The sequence below is a fragment of the Poecilia latipinna genome, unplaced genomic scaffold, assembly GCF_001443285.1.
Source record: "Poecilia latipinna isolate Pla-1442-1.1 unplaced genomic scaffold, P_latipinna-1.0 Scaffold1986, whole genome shotgun sequence".
Classification (NCBI taxonomy): domain Eukaryota; kingdom Metazoa; phylum Chordata; class Actinopteri; order Cyprinodontiformes; family Poeciliidae; genus Poecilia; species Poecilia latipinna.
Window position 1 is genome coordinate 10837 of NW_015114602.1, and position 18255 is coordinate 29091.

At 44.8% G+C, this 18255-nt stretch overlaps 1 protein-coding gene and 2 long non-coding RNA genes across 6 annotated transcripts in view; 2 read left to right on the forward strand and 1 right to left on the reverse strand.

Annotated features, from left to right (window-relative positions):
• Window positions 1-201: 201 nt before the first annotated feature.
• Window positions 202-4823, forward strand: LOC106935610 (uncharacterized). Its single transcript, XR_001421930.1, has 3 exons — window positions 202-585; window positions 648-870; window positions 4099-4823. It is a non-coding gene; the product is annotated as an uncharacterized LOC106935610 (long non-coding RNA).
• The window catches only part of LOC106935604 (microtubule-associated tumor suppressor 1 homolog), a 61032-nt gene continuing 43508 nt past the window's right edge, over window positions 732-18255 (reverse strand). For 3 of the 4 annotated variants that reach the window (XM_015016151.1, XM_015016150.1, XM_015016153.1), the window contains 11 exons: window positions 14115-14209; window positions 13725-14045; window positions 7506-7572; window positions 4830-4953; window positions 3985-4075; window positions 3801-3906; window positions 3621-3694; window positions 3309-3407; window positions 2028-2144; window positions 1849-1946; window positions 732-1403 (listed from right to left, as the gene is read on the reverse strand). In XM_015016151.1, coding sequence (XP_014871637.1) covers window positions 1190-1403; window positions 1849-1946; window positions 2028-2144; window positions 3309-3407; window positions 3621-3694; window positions 3801-3906; window positions 3985-4075; window positions 4830-4953; window positions 7506-7572; window positions 13725-14045; window positions 14115-14209 — 1406 coding nt within the window. In that variant the 3' untranslated portion in view covers window positions 732-1189. The remainder of the gene's footprint in view (window positions 1404-1848; window positions 1947-2027; window positions 2145-3308; window positions 3408-3620; window positions 3695-3800; window positions 3907-3984; window positions 4076-4829; window positions 4954-7505; window positions 7573-13724; window positions 14046-14114; window positions 14210-18255) is intronic. The other variant, XM_015016152.1, reaches the window with a different exon arrangement.
• LOC106935611 (uncharacterized) lies at window positions 16434-17019 on the forward strand. Its single transcript, XR_001421931.1, has 2 exons — window positions 16434-16529; window positions 16563-17019. It is a non-coding gene; the product is annotated as an uncharacterized LOC106935611 (long non-coding RNA).

The following is an 18255-nucleotide window of genomic DNA, read 5'->3' on the forward strand; positions in this document are numbered from 1 at the left end:
CAGTGTTTAGATGTGCCACAGGTAAAAAACAGTGGAATGAAATGGCTTAATTACCTCCTCCCTGTGTAGATCGGTGCTCCTGAGCCTTGCTAATGACCTAATTATTCTTTTCAGGTGTGGTGCAGCAGAGGCACATCTAAAAGTTGCAGGACAGAGGCCCTTGAGGACTGGAGTTTGACACCTCTGTCACGAGAGGACCCAAATTTGGGTCCTCTCGTGAATGACGGGTTAAACTGAGTGAATTTTGCTGATGCTCTTATTTTGAAATCTAACTGGACGTTCTCTAAGAGGAGGAGTTATGGAGGCATATAATCAGTCCTCTGTTGGTTTATCTAAGTTTTACAGCCATGCCAAGAAAATCAATCAACAAACAAAATTAAAGTCATAATATTATATTACAACTTTATTCCTGTATGGCTTTATCTCTCATAATGTTTTTATTCATTTCTTATTTTGGGCCCAATGCTGCGTCGTTCTGTAGCAAGCTGCTGAAAGTAAATGAATAAATGCAAGTCTGATGCCAGACAAGTTAGTTAGCCGTGTTAAAAAATAATTTAATGTCTGACATTAATTCCATCCAATCAGGTGTGGCCTATGATGACATGTTCGTCCAATCGTGTCGCGCTTCATTTTGCTCGTCCAATCAGGTGCTACTGCTGAGAAACGCCCACTTTGTCTGCAGACACGCCCACTTCGTGCTCATTGGCCGAAATAAAATCTTCACATCATGATGATGGCATAGTGACTTTATTCTGAGGCAGAACAATGAGGCATTCTGGGTAAATCTGAGGTTCTTCAGGACAAACAACAACAGACTCCATGAGACATGAACGGATAAATTATTCTTCCAGTTAGTCAGTTCTGGTTCTGGTTCTGGAGGAAAACAAACATTTCCTGTTAAATAATCTGCATATTGCGCCCCGAGGCGGCGCCGTCGGAGCGTTTTACATTCCACAGAGTCTAAAGGTTTCCACAAAGGTCCACCGGGTTCGGGTCGGGTCGGGGTTCTGCTGACGTCCGACTGATTGAGCGTCGCTCTTTGGGAGAACAAGTCGAATCCTTAAAGGAGGAAAAATCCGGCCAGCGTTCCCGCTGCTCCCGGGTTTCCTGTCAGAGCGGGCGGCGAGGTCGGCCCCACGACGCCGCCGCCGTCCGGCCGGCCGCACGTCCATCAGCGGCCGGCGCCGGGTTATCTGGGAGACACGGGCGCGGCTGTGGGGAAGTGGGCGGAGTCTCGGGGCGAGCCGCAGGGGGAGGGAGGCGTCAGGCGGCGGGGGCTGCTCAGCAGGTCGCCGTTATGCAGCTTCCACAGCAGCTCCTCGTTCTCCATGGACAGACGCTTGTTGACCTTTGACTCCTTCTGCAGGGTCTGCTGCAGGATGGCCTGCTCTGTGGACAGCTGCCTGCAGGGGGCGACAGAGAGCGGAACCGGGTCAGACTTGAACTCCAAACTAACCTAGAAAGCTGAAGACCAACATGATGAATTACTAAGATAAATATTTAGGTAGTAAACTGACTGAATATTTAGTTTGGAAGTATCCTGGAAGATACTGCCTGCTCTGACCTAACGCTGCTTTTTCTGGTTGTGCAACTTTTTCTATCACTTTTTCCTTCCACCTAACTTTCCATAGATATCCTTGACCACATCCTTGACCACAGTGACCGTCTGCTGGAGGTCAGTTCCTGACCTGACCTCTGGCTCTGGCCTGTTCTGACTGGTTCTAACTGGTTTGTTGCGTCTGTCCTGAAACATCTCGTTCTCCCTGACAGCGGCCCAAGATAAAAACAGAACCCTCCTCTTCCTCACAAACAGCGATGATGATGACGACGTTCAGCTGAGGCTCTTACTTTGAAAGAGCCGCATGTTTGTCCATCCTGGCCTTGTAGTCCTCGTTCTCCTGCTGCACCTTCTTCAGACACTCCTCCAGCCGGACGTTCGTCTCCACCTGCAACATGGTGAAGGTCACAGTGAAGGTCATAGCAGGAGGTAAAGGTCACAGAAGGAGGTCATAGGTCACCCAACTCACCAGCTTGTCCATCTCCATCAGCTTCTTCTCCTTCTGGTGCAGCTGCTGGTTCTTGATCTCCAGCACCACCTTGAGGCTGTCCAGCTCCTGCTCCAGGTACAGCGTGTGGGAATCCTTCTGGACACAGACCAGCAGGGGGCGCCAGAGTTCAGCAGTCAACAGACAACAACCTGGATGTTCTTCTTCTATATTTTTACAGAATTTAAATGTTGATTTTGGTGTTTAACCTGAAATCTGGATAATTATCCAACCAAAACCATGTTTTCAGACTAAATCAGAAAATGGGAACACCGACTGCTTTATTGGTTTTTAACACACAAAAAAAAGTAATGAGAAAATTTTGATGTGAAAATATTTAGTTTGATCATCAAAGTAATAAAAAGTTTTCAGGTTTTAAAGCTACTTAAAATCATTTTTAACATGTTTCACACTGATGTAAACAAACTGAGTTTATTTGATTAAATAATATTTAAGACAATTGTTATTAAGTTATAGACTGGAGAGCAGGGTGTCCAAAGTGCGGTCCGGGGGCCATTTGTGGCCCTTGACCTGATTCTGTGGGGCCCCTACTGCATTTCATGAATAATACAAATTCATTGGTTGTCAGGATAAAATTATTATACAAAGTAAAATGTTAATATGACAGAAAATATATATATATGTTTTAATAAATCTCGTTTTTCCAGAGACTTTTACTGAAAAGTCAAATTAGCTTTTAATTCATTTATTAAAATTATACAATATAATGAGTGTTTTGAAATAAAGTGACCAAATCTGTTTTTATACTGAGAATAAAACTAGACACCTTTCTGTTGATACACAAATGTTTTTTAAATTTTAGATCTGCCATGAATAACAAAAAAGTCATAAAACTGGGATACTTTATTTGCTTACTTACAGTTTTTTTTGTCATTTTCTTGGTCGGTGGCTAATTTTGGTTTGATTTAGTGACAAAAGTTTTGGACACGCTGCTCTACTGGCCACAGAAATGGTTATGATGGGCCAGATTTGGCCCACGGGCCTCAAGTTTGACATGTCTTAAAGGATCAGATTCTGGTTCTGAAGCTTTCGGCTGATTTCATCGATAAAAAGTTTATTTGAATTTTTTATTCTGGTTTAATGTTGAAAGAAAGATTTTGAATATTTTAGCTCTGAATAAAGACAGCGCCACCTGCTGACACCACCTGGAGACAACCGCTCAGTAACCCTATGAACCCTAAACCCCCTTTAGATCAGCGGTTCTGACCCGGTTCTGGGTTCTGTGTGTTCGGCGCCGTTTACCAGGCTTTTGTCGCTCAGGACTCGCTGCCGCCTCTCTTCTTCTGCTCTCAGTTTCTCGCTCAGATCCTCGTTTTCAGCCGACAGCAGCGAGATTTTCTCCTGCAGGACAAACACAGACAGGATGGGGCGCTGGTTCTGACCCGCCTCCCTGACCCAAACGGTTCTGTCCAGATAGCTAACACTAATCAATGCTAATCTCTAACATAAAACACGGATGGATGTGGAGCTGGCGATTTGTTTTTTATAGCCATCTGAATGTTGTCAATGCTCTTATTTTGGAGGAACACAGGAAACAGTTGGCGTGGCTCTTACAGCGAGGGACGTTTCGGTTTCCTTCAGCGTTTTCTGCAGATCCTCCAGTTCAGTCACCTGGACTCTCCTCAGCTCTGAAACAGGAAGTAAAAAAAACCTTTAGCTTCTGGGACTAAAAACATTCAGGAGGGAGTCACCGGACACACACACACACACACACACACACACACACACACACACCTTGTATCGAAGTGTTGTACTCCTGTTTGACCGCCTCCATCTTCTGGCTGTGACTCTCTTCCTGTTTCCTCCTCTCTACTTCCTGTCGGCTCCTCAGCTCCTCCACCTGAGCGACAGAAGCAACATGGCGGCGTTAGCGTCCTGCTGCAGTGTTAGCGGTTAGCTGGTTGCGTTGTGTTCTCACCTGCTGCTCCATCAGCAGGCGGCATTTATCGGCCTCCTCCTGGTACAGCTGGTGGACTTTGTCCCACTCCGCCTGGTAGAAACTTTTTAACCTGCAACACAAAGAAAGACGAAGGTTCTGGTTCTGGTTCTCCTCCCAGCCACCAGGGGGCAGCAGCTGCATATTCAGCCTCATTTCCAGAAAGTTAAAATATCCTGTAGTTATCTCATATTTATGAAGTTTGTATATGTTTTAAAATAAATAAGATATATAAAATAAACTACCAACTTCGGTTGGCGTTTTCGCTGTTCTCAAACTGGCTCAAAACTCAACATCAAATTTTATACAGATTTTTGTATCGACACAAAAACAAAGGATTTCTGTTCGAAGTTTAATTCAAGTCAAGATGTGTAATTTAACTGTGGCCTGCTTCGCTTGTAAAGTTTAATCTGTTTTATTTTTGGAGAATCTAAACCGTTAGGAATCAGGTCACTGGAGTTTGATAAACATGGGCCCCAAACAGCTAGGCTCCCAAACAGCTAGGGCCCCAACAGTTATGGCCCCAAACAGTTAGGGCCCCAACAGCTAGGCTCCCAAACAGCTAGGGCCCCCAAACAGTTAGGGCCCCAACAGCTAGGCTCCCAAACAGCTAGGGCCCCAACAGCTAGGGCCCCAACAGCTAGGGCCCCAACAGCTAGGCTCCCAAACATCTAGGGCCCCAACAGCTAGGGCCAGCCCTGACGCTGCAGGTTCTCAGGTTCCTCCACATCTTCCCCTCATAAATCTGCCGGTTTCTCATGCTGAATGAAGCTCAGTGGTTGAACTTTGACCCTGATGTTTCCAGGTGAGTCCGGCTCGATTCTCACCTGTTCTCCAGGTGAACCAGCTCCTCCTGGTGCTGCTCCTCCGCCCTCCTCAGCGCCTCCTCCAGATTCGACCGCACCTCCTCCCTCTCCGCCTGCAGGCTCTGGCAGTGCTGCGCCGACGCCGCTGGACGGGAACAGGTAGCGGGTTACCATGGCAACGGCAGGTTGGAAGGGAATCAGCAGTTTTTTTGGGAACAACTCGGAGCTGCTGACTTTCCAGGGAGATTTCTCCCTGCAGCTGGGAACATCTGGAAGTATCTAAGGTATGTAGGCACACACAGGCCCGCCGGTTCTGATCCGTCTCCACCAACACCACCAGAACCGCGACCCAGAGCCGTGTTGCTGGGGGCGACAGCTGGCTGCAGCGCCGACAGCTGCTGCCGGTTCTGAATAGAGCTCAGTGTAGACGCCTGTCACCGCGGCAACAGAGTGTGAGCAGCTGACCCAGACCCGAGGCTGGTTCTGATGGACAACCCGGTTCTGATGGAGCCAAATGTTCCTGAACTCAACCAGGTTTGAGTTCTGATCAGCTGCAGGGACCAAACACAGAGATGGTTCTACAGGAACCTGCAAATGGGTCGATTCTGCTCAACCCGCTCTGTGTGTGTGTGTGTGTGTGTGTGTGTGTGTGTGTGTGTGTGTGTGTGTGTGTGTGTGATCCGTCCCGCTGTCTTTGTTAATGTTAACATGTTACCTGTGAATGACGTCATGCTTCGCGTTGCGCTCCAGAAAACTGCAAACATCGAGACTAATATGAACGGCGCAATAAACGAGAAAACAGCCACGAATGAACGAGTCTGTAAAGTTGTGCAACTAAACGCCATTAATTATTGATATTAAGAAAAGTGTCACAAATCTGTGCAGCCATCTGAGTTGTGGAGCCGCAGCAGGAGCTCTGTGCGCTGAGCTGTTACAGCAAACGCAGGGCCGTAACGCAGAACCTGGAGGCTGGGGCCGGGGGGCCTAAAATCCTTTTCCAGACAATACTGGGACATACAAATTACTAAAGTTTTTTTTGCACTGTTGTAACCATTAAACAATCTCCCCTTCAGTTCAAGTGGAGACACATTGTTGATGTTACTATTATAAAATAACTTAAAATTAAGTTTTGGCAAAGATCAAAGTAATTTTCACAGGTAGCAGAGCGTTGTTGTCAGCAGCTGCTGAAAGTAACTAAAAAAGTTACTTTTAATGTAACTTAGTTACTTTCCAAATCAAGTACTCAGTTATCCAACTAAGTTATTTCTTCAAGGAGTAATCAGTAATCAGATTATAGTTACTTTTTCAAAGTAACTCATCACTGGCTCAGTGAGACGGATCTTCGAAAGCTTTTGCCTTTGAATAAAGAAACTTAAATACAAAGATTAATCTTTATCTTATTATTGAAACTGATTATTAATCTTTGATAAATGAAATTTCCATAACATGCTTCATGTCTTTTACAATATTATTGAACAGCAACATGAACACTCAATATTACCAACTCCAGACTCCCCCTAGTGGTCTGGAGGACTTCTGCTTTGTGGAGTGAGTTTTCAGTGTTTCATACTTTGTTCTGTTTTTCTTAGTTGAAGCTTTTTTCCTTTTGTTTCCATTTCCTGTTTGTAGTGTTTTTTGTTGAGTTTGTTGTTTTCTTGTGAGTTTTGGAGTTCTTTGTGTTTCTACCGTCTGGAGGATGGAGCTGCAGAAATATTCACACCTTTGAATCGCTTCACGTTATTATACTTGGTGGTGGCAGCATCATGCTACGGGGAAGAGACTGGGACAGCCACCTCACATCCAGCCAGAGACACCGTTAGCTAAAGCCAAAAGAAATTAGGAGAAATCGTTCGTAAATTCAGGAAAATTCACCAGGTTCAGGAAAAGCAGCGATGCCTGCTGGGAGGAAACCATCTGTTGCCACGGCGATGCTCTTATTCCTGGCCGGTGGGTCATTTCTGCTGCCTGGTTCCGTCTGACCCAGTTTCCCACACCATTTCAGTTTAGGTCCACTGGTTTTCCTGAAGGATTTCTGCAGCAGCCGCTCTTCATCACTCACTCTGCACATCCTCCTCATCATATCAGTCTTGAATGTTTCATTTCCACTTTTTCTCTTTTTCTTCTTAAATTTATAAATTGGGTTTTGTTATTCAGAATGATTAGATCATCAAATCTGAATTTATGAACCAAAGGAGAATAATTAAACTTATTAATTAAATATTGTATTTAAAGTGTTGATTCCAGTTTGATTTAAAAACCCGATGTAAACTTCAAAATAATTTAATCTACCAAAGGAGAAATTAAAGCATAAACACTTTTCAATAAAAAAAAGTGTCACTTTGTATTTAATATCATATTTGGTTTCTGCTTTTTTTTTTTAAAACTGACTAAATAAACCCTTATTGGTGGGACTATTAACATTATTATATTTTTCTAAATCCTTCTGATCAGGAAATTCATGTGGGCTCTTTCAAAATAAAAGCATGTGCTTCGGTTAGCAGGTTTTCTGCCTGATGTGTTGAAGATGCTCATCATGCGCTCATAAAGCTGCGTATGACTCCATGTTTGCAGGTCGCAGCCTGCATGCAGCAGCTGCAACAACACCACTATCAGCGCTCCCAGCAGCCGTTGCCCTGCGGGCGTTTCACATGCAAATAGGGGGTTAGACGGAGCACGCTGCAGTAGAGAAGCTCTTACCCAGGTCCGCTCTGAGCTTTTCCAGCTCCGACAACAGATCCTTCTTCTTCTTTAAGGTTTCCTCTCGCTGCAGAGAAAACAGAGGAGAGCCGGTAAGAGGCCGGAGAAACTGAACGTTTGCAGCTAATCATCAGCCCACAAAGTGATTTGATTTTATTCTAGTTACATGAAAAATGTGTTCAAACTTTATTTACCATTTTAGTTGCCTAAAGGCAGGCTGCACACTAATGCTTTACTTATAAATATTAAAAACAAATAATTTTATTTATTAGAAGACTTATTGCAACAAAATAAAAAAATATTTTAAAAACTGATAGAAAATATAATTTTAACTCTGTGATTCACTAGGAAATATTATCAGGGAAATGTTGACACAGTAAGAGATCAGATGGCTGATCATCTCTTCTTCACTTTAGCCGTTCAGTGAAGTTGTAGTTTTTGTTGAAGTTTTTTTGGTTTTCCACCCAGTTAATTATAATAAAACACAAACCGGATTTCTTAGATTGTTCTCAAATATCTATAAAAAAATAGTTTAAAAACACTTAGCTTAGCTTAACTTTTGTTTAGCCTGGTTCAGTTTAGCTAATGCCAAGTACAATCTAGTTTTCTCAGGTCCTAACATTAATTTGTATTACAAAGCTTATAGGCTACCTTAATGCTATTCTGGTCGAGTTTAAAGTCACTGAGTTCATTCTGGCTTATTTTAACCTATCTTAACTTAGCTTTGATTAACTTAGCCTATTGACCTTATTCAACCCAGGTTATCTTAACCCATATTAGCTTAGGTTATATTAAATAGGATTACTTAAGCGTGGCTTAGCAAACCTGTGATTTCTCTCGACAGAGATTATTTGATATTTTCTCAGTTTATTTTCCTGTACCTTAGTTTATGTTAGGCTACCTTTGTTAATTAGCTTAGCCTACATCAGTTTGGGTTAAATTAAATAGGATTAGACAGGATTATGACTTATTTTGACAAACATTATTTAATCTTTTATTTATTTTTCTGTCTTTTATCTTAAGTTGCATGACGGTAGGTAGCCTTACTTACTTTAGCCTAGCTCCTTTAACCTTCCTTAACTCGTGTTTTTTTTTTTAGCTTAAGCTAAATCTTAGCTTATCTTTTGGTAGTTTCGTCAACCGTAACATTACAGAGTTTATCTTGGCCAACATTCACTGGGCTACTTTAGTTTGGCTTCGCTTTGATTAATTTATCTCATCTTAGATTAACTTTGATCAACTGATCATTTAATCGTGAGGATTAAATAATCCTTCCATCCGTTATTAACCTCAGTTTGTTTTAAATAATCTGACATAAATCTGTAACATTTTCTGCTCGGGTGCTGGACTGGATTCAGTTTCAGAATCCATAAAGTCGTGATGAGCCGTTGTTGAGTTTTCCAGGTTAAAACCATCAGGAACCGGTCCGAGTCAGACGGGTGAATGTTTCCACAGCAGAGCGGAGCCGGTCCGGATCTGTTTACACAACAGCTCCACGCTGCCGACCCGACAGAACTGCTCTCAGCTGCAGGAGATTCCTCTCTCCGACCCGAAACAAAGTTTGATTTTTAACATTCTTTGTTTCCGTTTTCGTTGAATCATTTCTGACCGGGTTCTAGCAGAACCTCTGCTCCTGAAACGGATCAGCCAACCGGTTCCTCTGTTTACACTCGTAAACATGAAGCGGCTCAGAAAACATCGGAACCACGTTTCCTCTGAAGAGTTCATGCATGAAGAGCCGCTTCTCTCCACAGCCCGATAGAGATCTGGTTCTGGTCGGACGGGAGTCCAAACAAAGCGTCTCAGATAAAATCAGAGATAAGAGATGAAAGAGCAGCAGGTCCGTCCCACATCCTGATCCCGACCAGAACCCAGTGACTTTATGACAACAGCTGGAAATCTGCCTCTGCGTTTCCCTTAAAAACAGCGGCCAGAACCGGACCCACCTTCCGCCTCCTGCTGCGCCGGTTCTGGAGGCTCCGGCTGGACCTGACTGGGGCTTTGCTCTCCGTGGTTCCCATGTTTCAGCGAGCAGCAGCTCTGAAGCCTCGGCGCGCCGCTGCCGCTCCTCCCCTCCTACCTGTTCCTCCTCCTGCAGCCGGGATCCGCAGGACGCAGGAATGCCGGTTACTCCCGCTCCGCCTCGTCTGAAACCGGTGCGTCTGCATTGGAGGCATTCCTCTCTCACCGCCTTCAAAGTTTATTTCTCAGTAATTTCTGTCAGGTGATGAGTGGGAGGAGGGAAACTGGAAGCCATGATGGAGCCAATCTGATGATTCAATGAGCCATCTGTCTCTGAGAGAAGATCTTAATCAACTAGTTTTGGTTGGTCCAATGATCCAGAATCGCCACAGATTCTGTTTTCATCGATTCAGAAGGAAAACCCAGTGATGCTCTCTGGCTCCCCCTGGAGGCTCCCTGTGGTATTCCCAGTGGAAAACCTCCAGGAATCCCTGACCAGTTTCCTTTTCTCCTAAGACGAAGGGAGCACTGCTGCTAACTCCCAAATGTTGTCACTATATTCAGCAACTTTTCAGACCCTCTGGTGACTCAAAAGAAAACTTGTGACAAAATGAAGCAAATTAAATTCATACAGAAACAAAGATAGAAACTTAAAGGCCCAATTTAAACAGTGAGACCAAAATCATTTGCTTGATGGACAAGTCGGGTCGCGTTTCTTTAACCAGCCAGCAGAACAGAGAAAACCAGAGAACTCCATGTTCTCATGATCTATTTATAGTTAAATATAGGAGACAGCAGTTTACCTTAAAGAAAGAAGGTTTAGAAGTTAATTAGACTGTAACAAGCGCAGCATAATAAATGCAACCGCGACCCGCCCTGCTGCGCTCCCATCAGTCACTCATCCTGCATTTAGCAGAGCTACTGAAAGTCCACATATGCTGCATAAAATCACAGGAAGAAGTCATAAAATCACAATAAAAACAGAACTAAATGTTGTGCTCTGATCGCTGACTCATCATGCAGCGTTTGGTTCTAACGGGCCTGAACCCGGCCGCTTTCAGCACATCATGAGCTCAGTCAGGCACGGTTCTGTTGCTGACAGATTTCACTGAACCGAAGAGAGACGAGCTAAAGCTGATCAGACTGCTTTAATGCAGCAGAGGATCGTTTTCCTGCAGGAGTCGCAGTGCTGACCCAGTGAGGTTCTGCTGCGGTTCTGCAGGAAACCTGCAGCGTTGATCATCCGCCGCCTGTCAGGCAGCAGCAGATCAGGTAAAACTCCAGGCTTCAGAGAAAACACGCTGCTGCAGAATCAGGAAGGTTATCTGGACACACAAAGGAATTTTTATGAGCCTTCGGTTGCATAACAACGCCGACTCGTCTGAATGCAGGTCGGGTCGTAAAAGTCGAGATAATGATGGACTTTCACTGCAACGCGCGGCGCTAACGGCTCGTCCTGACATCCAGAGACAGAAACAATCAGAATGAATCCCCTGGGGAGGATCAGAGCTGGCGGTGTGATTATTCACAGCCCAGCGGCTCGGATCAACAGAACCGGAGCAGGAACAGGTTCCAGCAGGAAACTGCTCCGAGGAACACTTTTAACCTTCGTCTGGCTGTTTTTATTATTAGTCAGAGCAAAGCTCTGCTGTGGGAGCAAATATTTACTGAACAGCTTCTGCATCCAGGATGTGGAAATCCTGCTGCTCCCAGCCAATCAGCAGCCAGAATCAGCCAATCAGCAGCCAGAATCAGCCTATCAGCAGCCAGAATCAGCCTATCAGCAGCCAGAATAAGCCTGAAGAAGCAACAACTGATCAGATATGTTTTTCAGTCTCAAACCAGCCTGAAAATCAGAGCTGATTGGGAGTTGATGCCCTGCACAGGATGGTGAGGGGAGCTGAGATCAGGATCCGATCAATTATAGATTAGATAGATTATAACTATGAACCTGCTGCCAGGAGGTGAACATTACAACAATTACTGGATTACACATTTTGAGTTCTCTACTTGGCCTCTGGTCTTGCAGCTATGGCTCATCAATGCTTTGCGCTGCACTTGCCTACCAAGATGGCGGTTCAGCGGCGTGGATCACTTCAGCTTCAGGCTTGTGGGAACTATGTGAATTTTTTCATGCTTTTGTTTAATCAACAGCCTGGCTGTTTAGGTAAGAGTTGTAATTCTTCTGTAAGCCTCATTCCTTCGTTTATTGTCAACTTGTCATTTTCTCAATAAAGTTTCTCTGTAAAACGAAGGAAATGGAACTTCCGCATAAACAGACTTCAGAATAAGAGCATGAAAATAATTGGTTAGCTACCAAAATTTCAAAACAAATGTTGAACAAATGTTAAACTGAAAGTTTACAAAAATCCAAACAAATTAAGAATTTATCTGGAAAACTTAATTCAGGGAAGCTAAGTATGCTAATCGTTTTCAAAGTTAGCTAAAGCGCTAAGCAAAAAATTAGCCTCCAGCATTAGCAAAATTAGTTAAGGTGTGCCACTACTGCTGTACCTTCAGTTATTCAGTCAAACAGAAAATGTTTCCATAATCAACCATCTGCCGTTTCAGAGGCTCTCAGAGAATATTTTTGTCTTTTTCAACTTTTTAAAGCAGCAATCAGAGAACAGACGAGTTTGGGATCTAATGATGATCCAGCAGGTAAATGTTGCCAAAATCTAAATGTTGGGAAAACATGATGAAATCAGGAAGAGTTGATGTTTTTGGCAAACCATTTCTTGTCAAAAATTTAAATTTTCCTTTAGAGTTACAGATGGTTTCTGCCCGTTTCTGATTATCTTTGGATTTTTCATCAACTCAACCAAAGAAATGAGAGCAAACTGGGTTTTTACACAAGAACCAGGCTGAAAAAGAAAACCTTCCTAGTTGAGCTCTGGGTTAAAGGAAGGTTTGTGGGTTTGGATCAGTAAGTACTCAGAGATCATCTCAGGTTAATCGCAGCCTGGTTGTTGCCACTACGTCCATCATCGCGCTGCGTTTCAGCAGCTTGTTTCTGTGTGAGGACAGAAACCCGTTCCATCACCTACCGACGCCTTAATGACAGGCTGCTGCTGCGGTTCAGACCGCTGGAGGGCAGGGAGGCGTGGAACAGATATCTGATGGTTTCCACTCATTTAGCTCAGGTTGGGCCGACCTGTAATTAACGAGCCCAAACACATTCATCTGGAGCAGAGAGGAGGCCGGAAGAGGCTCCTCTGTTTGGGAACATCTGAAATGTGACAGGTTAGGAATCTGCTCAGCAATCACCAAGCTGCAAAAACTCCAGATGACAAAGATCCTGTCAGTTCCCAGCTGGAAACCAGCTAAAAGGCCCTTTCAGGTCAGAGGTCACGCTCTGCCTCCAGAGGAAGTGCAGTTTCTGTTCCTGAGTGACGAGGCAGGAGATGACGGATGGATCAGTGGTTCATCTTCAGCAGGACCTGAATTCTGCTGTCGGTTTCATGTCCACCTGAAGGTCCTGAGTCATGAACCGCGACTGAAGGATTCAGTCTGGAGGGGATCGTTGTCGAGCTTCTGTACCTCACAGGGAGTCAGCTGAGGTGGATCTGAATCTGAAATTTACCTTCTGAGGTTGTCCAGGCAGGAAACCAGGTGAGCACTGAGGAGTCAGCACTGAACTCAGGTCAGCATGATGCTTAGCTGGATGCTAAGGGTCTTCAACAAAAAACCTTCAGAAAATGAGCTCCAGATTCCTCCTCACTCCCATCCTCAGATGCATTCATTAGTCTTCCACTCATGATAACTTGGCGATGCCAGCAGGGTTCGTGAACAGAAACGTTCAACAGGAAAATGTTCCTGTATACTAGTTTGACCAATCAACTTTGGTACAATGCAAAGGTTCCTTACCAATGTAAAAACTGTCTGTGAGCTTGTTGGAAGGTCAGTTTCATGGGAAGGTGGAGAAGCTAACATGCTAGTAAAACGTGTGCTGATCGTGAATCCATCTGGATCATTCTCAAAGGAATAGGAGGCCTGGAAGCAGAGGAGCAAACCACCTCGGAGGATTCTGCACAAAAGCCAGACGTTTGGTCCGTTCTTGGAGCGGATTCATGACGGGTCGCCTTCAAACACCATAGAATGCATAAAACTGACATCAAACAATACAAACACCTTCGAACCCCGTTAAAAAGTCAGAACGTCTTTGGATTTTCTTTGGACTTTGACAGCTTTTCTTCCAAGTTTCGGCCCAGAACTTTGTTTTCAGAGGAACATCAGGTAAAGGAAAAACTTCAGTACCTCAGAGAACAGATGCTGGATGACAGCGGCCAGCGCCTCCACCTTGCGGTTCCCCTGGACCAGAAGCCTCCTTAGCTGGACGATGGCCTGGTTCTTCCTCTCCACCTGCTCTTTGTTCTGGTTCGGCTTCGCCGGCGCCGCTCCGGGTCGGGATGCGTGCTGCGGCCGGGGCCCGTGTTTAGGGCTGGACCGTGACCCGGTTCTGGCTTTGAGCCCTGGACCGCTGGGTGCAGCGGACCCGGATGTGGAGCTGGAGCCATCAGGGGTCGGGACTGGGAGAGCTGGTATTCCTGGGCTGTTGGCATTCAGAACATCTGGTGCCTGAGGACAGAAAACGTCTGGATAAAATCCTTCGATCTGAACCAAAGCAGGCGGTGCTGCTGGACGTACCGGCTCAGCTGGGAGGTTCTGCTGGTTCTGCTGGTTCCCTGTGGTGATCTGGGAGCCGCCGCTCGCGGGTCTCGTCGCCGGCTTGTTTTTGTCCACTGCAAGAGAACGTCGAGGCGTTAGCGTCCGAGAAACGTTCAGCATGGTGTCCACACAAACCCAAACCCTCCTCCTCCAGACAGAGAGAAAACAACACGGCCGACCCGCCTGGTTCCGAGGAAACACGCCTCACGCTGCTCAGGCTCACACTGATGCATGATGGGAGACCGAGGTAATGATGGACGACATTAAGCAGTCCATTACCAGAGCAGAAACGTTTAGAGCTTCCTCTGAATGCATCCATTTACCGATCGACCGTCGGCTCCTCAGGGTTCTGGTTCTGACTCACCGGCCGGGTGGAAACTGCAGCCGTCTGCAGATATCTGAGCTTCAAACGACATGAAACTGGACCGGGCTGATTAATTCCTGCAGCAGGACCAAAAGGTCCAAAAGCAGCTGATTGGATCAGAACCAAACAAACCAGCAGAACTAAAGCTGAGACATTTTGTCACAGTTTGATATTTCAGACAAAAACAACAAAACAGAGAAAAACAACTATTACCCAAATCACCAGTTCTGAGCTTCTTGCGCCAATCTGGTGTTTTATAACCAAAACAACAGAGTAAATATATTTGTCTATTTATTCAAGGATTTAGCAGAAAAAAGGATTTTTGAAATGAAAATGTTTATCTTGTCGACATATAGCTTTCAATTAAAATGTGATAATTGACCTGTCACAATAACACGTCTATTAATTGTCCCAGAAGTTGGCGTGTGCTGTGGTGGCGCAGGGGTTCAGCACAACCCACATATGGAGGCCTTAGTCCTCAATGCAGCTGTCGCAGGTTCGATTCCCAGCCTTGGCAACCTTTGCTGCATGTCTTCTCCCATTACTAACTTTCCTGTCAATTAACTATCAAATGAAGGCCACTAGAGCCAAAACAATAAAAAAGTCCCAGAAGTTATTCCCTTAAATGATAATATTGTTGTTTTGAGACCATTTTCCAGTAATATGATGTTAAGAGCATAATAATGCAAGAACTTGTCGATAAACTTTAAATAGAAATGAATGTTTGACACTGGAAGAGCAGAGAACGTTTCTCCATCTTTAGCATCAAGCTGCAGGTTTCCTCCCGGAGCTCCTCTAAATCAGAAGCAGAGTGAGACCTCTCACTCCTCTGGGATTTACGTTACTGTAGCTAGTGACTGAAACAGAGCTGATGATCATTTCTGCTGGTTCAGACTTTAAATCAAAAGCTGAGAAGCGTCTCCTTTAGTTTCAGACAAACACTGCCCCCTGCTGGCGGCCGCTGAGCAGGACAACATGGCTCAAGCCTGCCGTTTCTCTACGGTTTGGTTATTTTAGGATCAATGTGAATCGATCCTAATCGATCATTTACTAACAGTTTCATCCCTCATTCAGGGATTCTGGACCGGGTCAGAACCGGACCAGACGTCCAAGCGGAGAGCTGTCAGATTTAACAACACACCTTTGATTGCTCCAACAGACACAAAGAATCCTTTTGATAATGAACAGAGAAACACATCGACATCCAGAAATCTCTTCAATATGAGCCATAAACCATTACTAATTAAGATCAGCAGCTTTTCATAATGAGCTGCTGCTTTTCTGCTCTTCCCCTTGTGACTGATGAGCAATGGTGGCACTGGGCACCGCTAACTACAAAGCTAGCTGCGCTGACTGTAAAGCATGAACCAGAAACACTAGTTCAGCTAACAGTAAAGCAGATGATTGACTCTGTTGGTTCTGAATAAATCTGATGTTTTACTTCTTCTAAACTGATGGAAAATCTGTGTGAAAATATGAAGTTTGAGTTTGTTGAGGGGAAAAATGTTCCAGTCTTTTTAAAAACTGTGAGCCATTTTTATCCGCATTTTACTGTAATCTTGACAAAAAACTTCAGAAAACCTGGATAATGATGCAGTCCGGATCAAAGCATGAAACCCGGACAGATGAGAGGTTAAAGCAGGGGGTCCAAAGTGGGTCCTGGAGGCCCGGCATCCTGCAAGTTTTATTCTCTCCCTGGTTTAACGCACCTGGATCAAATGATGCTCATTACAGGCCTGAAAAGAACATCGACATGCTGAGGACGTTGTTGCTACCACCAGAGAGAGAACTGGAACATGCAGGATGCCGGGCCTCCAGGACCCACTTTGGGCCCCCTGGTTTAAGCACTTCATGTAGGAAGGTGTGCTGAGGTGAGTTAGTACCTGGAGCCTCTCTGGCTGAAAGGCAGAGCTGCTGAGCCCAGACTGGAGGAGAGACCAGACAGTTAGCATGCAGGGCCGACAACACGACGAAGAGCGAGGAAAACCAGGGAGCAGGAGGAGGAGGAGGAAGAAGAGCAGGAGGAGGAAGTGAAGAAATAGGAGGAGGAAGTGAAGAAATAGGAGGAGGAAGAGGAGAAGCATCAGATGAGCCTTCAGCTTTAAACACTTTGCTTCTCCTTCATGAACCGCTAAGCGACGGTTCGTCTGCGGCTTCAGCAGCATTAAGGTTACATCACTATTATCACTGTTACTGTTCTGGTGGTTCTGTTGGACCCAGTACGATCAGAACCGTTCAGAACTTCCTGCAAACGGAGCAGCTGGATGATCTGACTGCAGGCGGAAACACAGCGGCGCCTGTTACCACGGTAACAGGCGTGCTCTCCATGACCCGTTTGCATCCGACCGGACTGAACGGTTACCTAGCAACAGCTTCCTTCTGTCCTGGTTTTTACCTGGACGGCGACGACAGGAAGGAGAGCCAGAAGTTTACATACACCTGATAAAAAGACACGCCCAGCTTTTGTTCCTTCGGTCCGAAGCCGGATCAGAACCAAACGTCTCTGGTTTCACGTCAGAAGTTTCCCAAAAGGCTCATTAATTAGAGAATCTGTTTTTTCTTCCTGCAGTAAATCAGCACCACACAGCATGATGCTGCCACCGCCGTACTTCAGTCAGGTTGACACAAGCATCCCTGATTCCCCTCCAGATGTGACGTCACACCCGAACCGTCCAGTCCAGTTTCAGACGTTTCTCCCTGCAGGTTCCAAACTGCAACCTGGCTGTTTAAGTTTGTTTCAAAATGTTCTGAGAAAGTTTAAATTCAGCTAAAAAATACTCAATTTCTTTCCTCAGTAACTGTTTCCACACCGAAGAGGGTTTATAGGTGACCCGGCTGATGGGAAAAGATGCGTTTACTGATCAGAAAAAGATCAGATTATCAAGTTTCTGACTCAAGAAAAATACATTTCTTTAATGCATCTGAAGGAAAAAATCCCAGTTTTCTGCAGTGAAAGTCTAACTTTCTAAAACTTGCTCCAATAACAGATTATTTCAGTTCATATTTATTTATAAATTTGTTTCTACTTAAAAATCCTAAATTTACCAATTATAAGAGAAAACCTTGAGATTAGAAAACCGTCTAGAATCTGGATGAATTGTAGGAAGGTTATTTTAATATTCAGGGATTAATGTCATTAAATCTTAGAAATGATTTAGATCAAACTGATTTTTACATTTCAGTGTAAAAATATAAAATAAAAATTATATAAATGTTGAACCAGTAGCTTCAGATTTGAAAATAAAAGAACATCTCCAGCGTAACGACCTGTTCTGGGCCGTGGGATTATAATCCAGCAGCAGATTACGGGCCGCCTCGGCTGCAGCTGGATGACTAAACTGACCTACGTCTAGCGGGGAAACGGGTCTGTGGATCCCGACCCAGAAAACATGCAGCGGCGGCCAAACACGTGCCGCCGCGCTCAGCTGGACGAATCCTCCCAGAGAGGAGTCGCTTTGAACAGAACCGGGTCCATCTGGGCCAGAACCCAGCCAGAGCGGTCCAAACACGGCTCTTAATCCAGACAAAATGTTCAAGATGGAGGAATTAACCACTAATCTGGATGAGAAACATGAAATCAGATGGGATCTGAAATATTTGGTTCTGACCAGAATAAACAACGATTTACCGTCCAGAACCAGAATTTCTTAAAGATCCAGTTTACAGTTAAAGGGCCGGCATCGTGTAAAATCAGTGTTTTTATCTTTCCATCATTTTAATGTTTTTCCCTAATCAGAAATCCTTTAATCTCCATGG